Genomic DNA, 10,123 nt, shown 5'->3' on the forward strand with positions numbered 1-10,123 from the left:
GAACTACATTCTCAACCAACTCATCCCACTTGTTCCATGATAGATATAAATCTCTATATAAACCCATCTCCAGATTCAAAACCAATCACACCTTCTCTAGCTAAAATCAAATTACAAACAATGGCAACACCAATCTCTATTGTGCTAATTCTAACAATCTCATGGTTGCTCGTGTCCACTTTAGACGTGTATGCTAGAAAGCAAGCTTCCTCTGACGTTGCAGAGGAAGCAACATCCTTCCTCCACGACATATGTGGAGGAAGAGAAAAGGTTATGAAACTCCAATTATACGTCCAAGACCTCCGGATCGGCCACCCGAACGCCACCGTGGTGGAGGTGGCAAAAGCCGCCGGTGTCACCGACAATTCCCCGTACCAATTCGGGAGCGTCCACGTCCTCGACGACCTGGTCACGGAGGGGCCGAGCATAAACTCCCGGAAGCTCGGCCGCATCCAAGGGCTCACCACTAACGCCGACCTCTCGACGTTCGGCATCGCCATGAATCTCAACTTCTTCTTCACGGAGGGGTGGTACGCCGGCAGCACGCTCAGCATCCTCGGCCGGAACCAGGTCATGGACAGCCAGCGGGAGCTGCCGGTGGTTGGCGGCACCGGCGTCTTCCGATACGCTCGTGGCTACGCAATCCAGACCTCCTATTCATTTGATCCCGCGACGAACTACGCGGTGTTGGAATACAACATCTACACCACCTACAACGCTCGTTTCAACGAGGATGTTGAAATTGCTCGTATGTGAGGGAAGCAAATTAAATCGACTTTGATCGATTTGTCTAATTAATGCATGCTGCATCATCTTCATCTTGTTAGCTTCCGTTTTTTTTTTTTTTTTACTTGTGTTTCTCATCTTCTTCTGGGTGAATTCAATAAAGGTTTTGCATGCAGTTAACTAATGTAATTCGATGCACTGCAAATTAATTTGTCATGTCAGTCTTGAGACAAATACATATATATATATAGTACTATAATAACTAGCATTTGCATACCGCGTAATGCACGGAAAATATTTTTATATTCTATATTTATATAAAATTGACACGAACACAATTATCATATTTTTAAATGTAATAAAAAATTAATTTTAATTAAATATATTTGAGTTGAATTAATATTGAAAAATAAAATAAAAAAATTTGATATTATGAAAAGATAAAAAATATTACAAGTTAAAAAAAATGAAAATGAAAATAAAAATAGAAAACAAATGAAAAATAGATTTATTAAAAAAAGATGAGAGAGGAGAGTGTTTTAAAATATTAATCTTTAAATAAATAACTTTTATATTTAAATCAAACATTTACATAAAATATATCAAATTAAAGTTCTTAATTATCGTGATCTTTAATTTGATATGCATATTAAATACTATTTTATAATTAGTCGAATTTCATAATTTTAGAAAGAAATAAAACAAAGCAAAAAGAAAATAAAAAGAAAAATATAGTTTACAAATAAACTTTTAATTTTATTACAACTACAAAATTGTCATTCAATTTTGAAATTAATTTCCAATTGAAAGCTACATTTTCAATATAGTATAGATAGTGAAAAATAGTCGAAATTATATAATATATATATATATATATATATATATATATATATATATATATATATAGGGTGCGGTTATAGTGAGAACCATAATTATCGTGAGAACATAAGAACCATTAAAATTAATGCATCTGCTATATAAATTAATGCATTCATTGTTAAATTTAATGCATCCGAAAAAAATAAGTTTTTTGCTGCCTTCAGGATTCGAACCCAGGATCTGCATTCATCCACCAAGATGATGCATCCACCATAGATCTTGATGATCGAATGGCTTAAAATGGTTCTCCGTTCTAATTTTAATTAGTGGTTCTTATTTGAACCTCTCCCTATATATATATATATATATATATATATATATATATATATATAGGGGTGGGCTACCGTGAAAGCACATATTAAAATAAGAAATAAGAGCAATTTTTAATGTATGAATTTTATGTATAACACGTATGAATTCGATGTATAAAGATATGAATTATGAAAAATAAATTTTTGCTACCTCTGAGATTCGAACTCAGGACCATAAATCCATCTAACAGTATTACGAATCAACCGTAGATCTTGATGATCTAAGGGCTGAAAATGATAACCATTAAAATCTAATCTTGTACGATTGAGATTAATTTCCTATGGGGCGTTACATTCGTTTTTTGTGTACCTATAATTCATACATAATTTTTGCTGGAGGGTATAATTGGGTAGTGTAATTTATTCTCTCTCTATCTTAATTATCCGTTTCCGAAATTAAAGCCATATTTTTTTAGAATAAAAATGTCATCATTGAAGTGAAGAATGGGAAAAGAATGCATTGCATATTCAAAGATAATTCTTGAGAAAATCATTTCAGATTCTCTATATCTTTGGAATTCCATCTGATAATTATTACTTGACAAAAAATGACACCTAATCTAATAATTCATACTGTACATACAAATATACTTGCCTAATAATTCATACAGTACATACAAATATACTTCCCTGATAATTCATACCATATAATTCATATAGTTGATAATTCATACAGTACATTCAAAAATACTTGCGTAATAATTCATACAGTCGATAATTCATACAATATATTCAAAAATACTTGCCTGCCTAATAATTCATACGCATATAATTCATACAGTTGATAATTCATACAGTACATTCAAATATAATTGCTTAATAATTCATTGCACATCGACATGTGTCAATTCGAAGAATGAGTACATGCAAACTCTTTCGTAATTCTATTAATTTGTTTGTTTTTTTGGATGATTCCAGTAGAATTTTAAAATGGATAGAAGGTGTTCAATTATTGTGTTTATTTTCAGTTTCCTAATTAACGTGTTTAATATGTGATTTATGAATTGAGAAAAAAAAGATATACACACTTGAATGTAATTTCCACAATTTAGGAAAAGATATTTATTAAAACTATAAAATTACTTGTTTACCCAATACACATATGAACCAAAAAAGTTGCTAGAGAAATCATTAACTAAATCAGGCCATTAATTGATTAAGATCTAATAGCCTAGATTAATTCTTATTTTATAGTCTAATTTTGATTTTTATTTTAACCTTCCCCTATATATATATATATATATAATCGGACATCCCATTCTCTCTATCTTTAACTTCAATTCACAATTTGATATTATCATAGGATATTAGTGTAATAATATTTTCTAATTTCTACCTGAGAGAACATGATCAAAAAATTAAAGAAAAAAAAAGAAAAAGTGATGTATTAAAATTTTCTCTATCTTTTCGTAATTATTGCTCATTCTATAATGATAAATTTACAATTAAAGTAAATATACTTATTGTTATTACTATTAATTATGAAAATACAAGGAGATAGGCTTGATATCTTTATTACTACTCCATCCGACCTGTAAAAATAGTCATGGGAGGAAATGACACGAATTTTAATAAAAGTGGTTCTATATATTCTGAGTGGAGAAATGATCCCATCATATTTTTTAAGGGACAAATAAGACTTTTCTTCACATATAAGACCTTTTTTAGAAATAAGATTTTAAGTCGTTTTATTTGTAAATAAGACTTTTGCTTAATAAAAAAAATACTTATATTTTATAAAATAATAAGATTTTTCGTAAGAACAAATAAGACGTATAATATGTATAAACTCAATTTATAATGAACCACGTTACAATCATTCAAAGCTTCTAAAACTGAATTTTATTTTATGATATGAAATATTATCTAATTTTTATTTGACCCTTATATTAAAAATAATTTTAAAATTGTCACTGATTCAATTTGAAATCAAAATTGATTTCAATTTTACAAATTGAACTTTATATATTATAGATTTAGGTGCCGACCGATGTGGGTCTGCCATTTATGAGGTAGTAAAGGATCAAACCAACCCACAATTGACAAAGACTCATAATATCTAGAGACAGTTTATAAATTTTGGACCACATTTTATCCCAAAAATCCATTTTTGTGTAAAACATTCGGGCCAGGATGGGTTAGCCCGATTACTCATGCCAAATATTGCTCGGAATTTGTGGACCAAATTTTTGCAGCTTAGCCATCTAGACCGGGGATTCGGTGGCTCTATTATTTTGAAAAATGTAGGGGTTTGGTTCGGTGGATATGATGTGATATATAAGATTGATAATATTGATGGAATTGAATGGGTGATTAAATAATTCACCCGATTTTGGAGTGATAAATAATCACCCATTTGGATGATTAGATGTAGGTCGAGTTATCAATCACAGATCCAATTATGCAATCTAAACACTTGATTAAGGTGAATTATTTTACCAATCATGCCTGCATCACTCAAACCAAACGCATGTTGGAATGAGATTTTAGTATAAAAATATGTGAGCTTATATGTAATGTGGTAGAATATATTTAATGAAAGGTTAATTGTGTATAATTATTGAACTTTCAACAATTTCTCATTTTGTAAATCAATGTTAAATTTGTATTAAAATTATTTGATAATTAATTTTTTTTCTCACTTTTGCATCTTTGCCCATTTTATGATTGATGACATGGTATAAATATAATCGCTTGACATAACTATAACTGCGTCAAAAATAAAACTAATGCCATATTATATAGAGAGAATGAAACTACCCCGTTTCAGACATAAAGTTTAATCGAAAAATTAGTGAAAATGTCAAATGTGAAAAAAATTAATAAGTAAATAATTTTAATATGAATTTTAAAATAAATGTGTAAAACATAAATTTATTGAAATTTAAAATTATCCACTTTTAAATAGCACAGATTTTAATAAAGTGATTGAATGTATTATGAGTGGAATAAGGATCTCACTTTATTGTAAGTGTAAAACTTATAAAAAATAAGTTAGATATATTTTATGAGGACGAACGCATATGACAAATAGAATACGGGATATATAATTAACCTAACACAAATGGGACACATAGAATAATAAATGCATTCGAACTCTGCACATGTTAAAAAGAAAGTGTGGAATAGAGAATTGTACTATTTTATAACGATATAAATGAAAGGCTCACAATACGTCACTTGGGATTGGACAAAAAAATAAATGCATTGGAACTCTTTCACGTGTTAAAAAGAAAGTGTGTAGAGGATTGTACTACTTTATAATGATGATATAAATGAAACACAAATATTCATGTGCAATCAGTTGCATCGTGCAACTGATTTTCAAAATGATACTACTTCATTTGAAAAATGACATTTGAACATTTTCGAATGACACTACTTCAACATACAAATGACACTTGAAGATCTTCAAGTATCATTTACATGTTGAAGTAGTGTCATTTAAAAATCAGTTGCACGGTGCAACCGTTTGCACGGGAGAGTGCCTCTAAATGAAAGAAGATAATTCTTTTCATAGTCTTCATTTTATTCGATATAGACTTCCATCTAAAATAGTCTTCATGTAAAATAATATTTTACAAAATACCCACCTTTTACTTTTATAATTTAGTGAGCTAAAATACTACCCTTTTAACACTTAGGGCTAGTTTGATAGGGCAGTTTAGCCTTGATAGAAAACAAATTCTGCATTAATACCGTGTTTGATAGGAAATATTGCTAATACTCGAAGCCCGCGTTAATGGCAAGGCCCTCATATATTTTACTGTTACACATGGCTTGTAGAACCGGCAGGTGCCCCAAGTTCCACTAACCCACATCTACAGTAAACATTGTTAAAGAATTTGTTTACTTTTTTACCCTTTCGGTCCTTCTTCTTCATCGTGAATCAACATGTTGGGTGTTTGTGTGCGTGTCTGTTTTGCGGCGCCGGGTGGGGGAGAGGGGTCGAGTGTTGATTCAGTGAAGGAGAAAAAGAGGGGCTTGGTGTTGATTCAGTGAAAGGAGAAACCGATGATGGGATTTTTTTGTTGGTGTACGGCGCCGCGATTGAGGGGATTTGCATTGCTGCACCAGTAGGGTGAGGGGTGGCGGCGGCGGTGCAGCGCCGCGTCGCCGGGGGGATCTGGGTTGCAGCTTTGGTTTGTGAATTTTGGTTTCGACAATTGGGTTTGTGAATTCCAGAATCTCCGCCACGCTCACGAACTCGTCCGGGGAGAAGGGCGAGTCGGAGTATATCTCGTCGGAGACCAAGTGGATGCTCGAGAGCGGCGCGCTTGATGGTGGCGCCGATCTTCACGCCGGTGCACCACCGCAGGTCTCTGTTGAACCTCACATCGATATATCCCAATTGTTTTGGCAGCGGCAAGCTGTGCCGATGGAGGGATGGAGGCGGCACTACGCCGATTAGGTGGGGGGCGGGGGGTTGGGAGACGGGGGTGGTTGGGAGATGAAGCCCAAAAAAAACTGTAGCAGATGGAGGCCGCGCTACACCGATTAGGTGGGGGGCGGAGGGTTGGGAGACGAGGGTGGTTGGGAGATGAAGCCCAAAAAAAACTGTAGCAGATGAAGCCCAACAAATTTTTAATTTAAAATTTGTAATTAATTTATTATAAGGATAAGATAGTAATTTTACTATTTAATTTAAATTTTAGTCTAAATTATCAAACAACTAATTCATTTTATCAAGATTTTAATCTTGATCTATCAAACACCAAAATACATTGCTAATATGACCCAATCTATATTATTAATCTAGGTTTTATTTATCCATCTTTATCTCAATTAGGCTATCAAACTGGGCCTTACACTATTATCACATCTTCCGACTATTTTATTAAAACTCGTGCCCTCCACTCCACCACACATTCTTTGTGGACGGAAGGAGTAATAAATAACTATAAATTTACTAATTTACCCTATAGTCCATAGTCCCAAATAATATACTAACTCTTATCCTTTCATCTGCAATCTTTTTTCCAGAATCCCAGAACAAGCAACTCCAAGTTGCACCATTATTTGCACATCAATGTATTGGATATGTGCCTAAATTTGAAGGGAACACTTAGATTATGATAGGTGTTGCTTGTCAAAGAAGATGAACAAGTCATATCGAAATTACTATCTTCCAACTTCAATTTCTCCAAAATAATCCACAAAAAAAAAAAAAAAAACACACACACACACACGCAGACCATCGTCTGATTCATCAGGGGAGAAGGAGATTGTATTATGTTCTCCTACATCAACCAAATTAACAAAGGCCTGTTTGGGAATAATCCTTTCTTCAAAGCCTTTCTCTTCTTCCAAAATCTTGATTCCCAACAATGACTTCCACTTCAGCAACCCCACTTTGTTGAGGATCAGCCCACCCCCCACCCAAACCATTAGCCCGAGGCCATTCTCCTACGCTGCTGCGCTCAACGGCTCCAGCGCTATCGTTGGAGCAGGAGAAGTGATTCTCTGTAGTTTTCTTATCGTGAGCAGTCAACGCTTAAAATTTATATTGTCTAGAGGCTATGGTTATAAGGTATTTAATTTGGGGTATGGACATAGAGTAAAATAGTAAATTTTTTATTTATTTTTAATTATTATTTTAAATAAAGGGTTATAAAAAGTAAAACGGGACTATGAATAGAATCACCCAATAAAAGGCTCACGATATGTCAAATTTCTGCGAGCAGGTTGCAGAGGCGCCCGAGCTCGAGTGGGATGCTGCCCGTGCAGCTCGAGGTCAACGGGGTGTAGCTTTTTTTTTTTTTTTTTTTTTAATCTTTGAGTTAGCTAGCTTGATTATAAAATCGTACTACTATTACACTAAATAAGACAAAAAAAATAAAGCAACTTGAAAATGTAAGTAAGTAGCTTTATTTTTGAGTAAAAATTAAAATCTCATTTTTGTAATTAAGTTGAAATGAAAAATATCCATTTTTATAAAATTATTGTGTTTATGTTCAAATTGACTAAATTATCCTTAATATCTCAATCAATGTACTTTCAAGACATAAGTAATTTGTCTATCCGGACGACAACCTACTTTTCCAACCGTTAAACTGTATTTTCGATCGAAAATTATAATAATTTATTACAAAAAATAGCTTGTTCTCGGAAAAAAAAATAGGTTGTCGTTCTGGCGACAACCAAGTAGAAAACTATAATTATCATTACATATTATACAGAATTGAAAATTTACGTTTTTAAATTCGAGATTTTATTGAGTAATTTATATAAATTATTTTAATTTTTATACTCCCTCCGTCCCCCAAACATCTTCTTCCTAAGAGAGGGTGGCACGAGTTTTAATAAAAGTAAGTTGTGTATTAGATGAGTGGAAAATGAGACCCACGAAAAGTGAAAATTGTAAAAGTAATAAGTGAAATTATTTTGAAAAGTAGGCTAGGAAGATGTTTTGAGAACATATCAAAATGAAAAGAGAGGAAGATGTTTGAGGGACGGAGGGAGTAATGTATATTTTTCATTTATTTATATTTTAATTTTATCTAATATTTATAATCATTTATTTTAAATATTACTCATTTAATTTCAATGTTCCCGTGCATGACTGAGATTAGTTTTCATAATTATTTACTACGTCACGTTAGGCGAGAAACACGTGAAATATAGCGACATAAAATCATCAAGAAATCAACTTCATTACAAAATCTTTAAACCTTCTTTCACGTAATAGTAGTTTAAATAAAATGTGAAGATCAAATATTGCACCAAAACTTTGTATATAAAATCGTACTACTACTACTACTCTAAACACAAAACCCATAAAAACACCAAAGATGAAGAAATCAACTTCAGCTTCCATTCTCTTACTCACCCTAATTTCCTCAATAACCCTAAACGGCGTCGTTTCAGAAGGCCCGAAGGAGGTCGAAAGCTGGTTCGAGACGATTAGCCGCGACAAACTGCCCGAGAAAATGACCAAACTGCACTTCTACTTCCACGATCTGAGCAAGGGCAAAAACGTCACTGCGGTCGTGGTGGCCCAATCCAACGTCACTTCTTTCGGGGTGCTGGCTTCCGCGGATGACCCGATGACAGTTGGACCCGAACTCATGTCTAAACGGGTGGGCTATCTCAAAGGGCTGTACATGACGGCGTCGTTTGAGGAGGTCGATCTTCTCATGGCTATGACCTTCGTCTTCACGGATGAAATCTACAATGGGAGCTCGCTCTCGGTTATGGGCCACAACCCGCACCAACATTTGTACCGGGAGGTACCCGTTGTTGGTGGGTCGGGTCGGTTTCGCCTGGCCCGAGGAGTTGCGACGCTGCACAACTATTTCCACAATCTCACTATGGGGAAGTTTATCGTAGAGGTTGATATTGTGGTTTTCCATTATTGAAATATTTTGGAATATCAACTGTGGAAATTAAGACAATAATTAAACACAAATATTTATGTGCAACAGGTTGCACCGTGCAATTGATTTCCAGAATCACACTACTTAATTTGGGAAATGGCACTTGAACATTTCTGAATGACACTCTTCAAGTGTCATTTGTATGTTGAAGTAGTGTCATGTTCTTTTCTTCATTTTAGGGCCGTAAACAAATCTAGTTGCTCGCAAATTATTTGGAGCTCGGCTCGAAAAAAGTTCATTTAAATTCGTTAGCAAAATTCGATAAATAAATATATCAAACTTGAGTTTAATAGTATTCAATTCGTTAACTCATTAACAAGTTCGTTAAGTAATTCAGTTTGAAAAATATAAATTATTATAGTAAGTATAACTTATATTTATTTACTAAAATTAATACTCTCTCCGTCCACGATATCATTTTCACTTTCATTTATGGCAATAGAGTCCACAAACTTCCATTTACAACAATAGTGAGACCTTTAAATTCCACTCACAACAATATCACTATTATCAACTACTATCCACCATTTTCTTAAAACACGTGTCGTCCACAATGTGAAAACGATATCGTGAACGAATGGAGTAATAATTAATTGTATTAAAGCTCTAATTAACCACAATACTATTTGAATTCTCTGGTGTACCTCCCTCCCATCCCATAATATATGACGGGAGTTTCATATTGTGAGACCGTTTCTGACGGGAGATCAATGGGTCCTCCCGACCTGCTACGGAAACGGTTTCCCGTGTGCAACTACGGGCCCAACGGGTTGAGCCTCGATCTTTTAGATCAACTGTAATGCCCCGACTTTTTATTAAGGATTATAGACT

At 33.8% G+C, this 10,123-nt stretch overlaps 2 protein-coding genes across 2 annotated transcripts; both read left to right on the plus strand.

The window, feature by feature from the left end:
* The first annotated feature begins 78 nt into the window (after window positions 1-78).
* On the plus strand, window positions 79-906 carry LOC131005607 (dirigent protein 22-like). Its single transcript, XM_057932617.1, has one exon. It carries the CDS (start codon window positions 121-123, stop codon window positions 754-756), a length of 636 nt encoding a protein of 211 aa, XP_057788600.1. The 5' UTR covers window positions 79-120; the 3' UTR covers window positions 757-906.
* A 7,707-nt stretch (window positions 907-8,613) lies between these two features.
* On the plus strand, window positions 8,614-9,339 carry LOC131005608 (pterocarpan synthase 1-like). Its single transcript, XM_057932618.1, has one exon. The coding sequence runs from the start codon at window positions 8,708-8,710 to the stop codon at window positions 9,272-9,274; it is 567 nt and encodes a 188-aa protein (XP_057788601.1). The 5' UTR covers window positions 8,614-8,707; the 3' UTR covers window positions 9,275-9,339.
* Window positions 9,340-10,123: the final 784 nt, after the last annotated feature.

This window comes from Salvia miltiorrhiza, chromosome 1 (genome assembly GCF_028751815.1).
Source record: "Salvia miltiorrhiza cultivar Shanhuang (shh) chromosome 1, IMPLAD_Smil_shh, whole genome shotgun sequence".
NCBI classification, from domain to species: Eukaryota; Viridiplantae; Streptophyta; class Magnoliopsida; order Lamiales; family Lamiaceae; genus Salvia; species Salvia miltiorrhiza.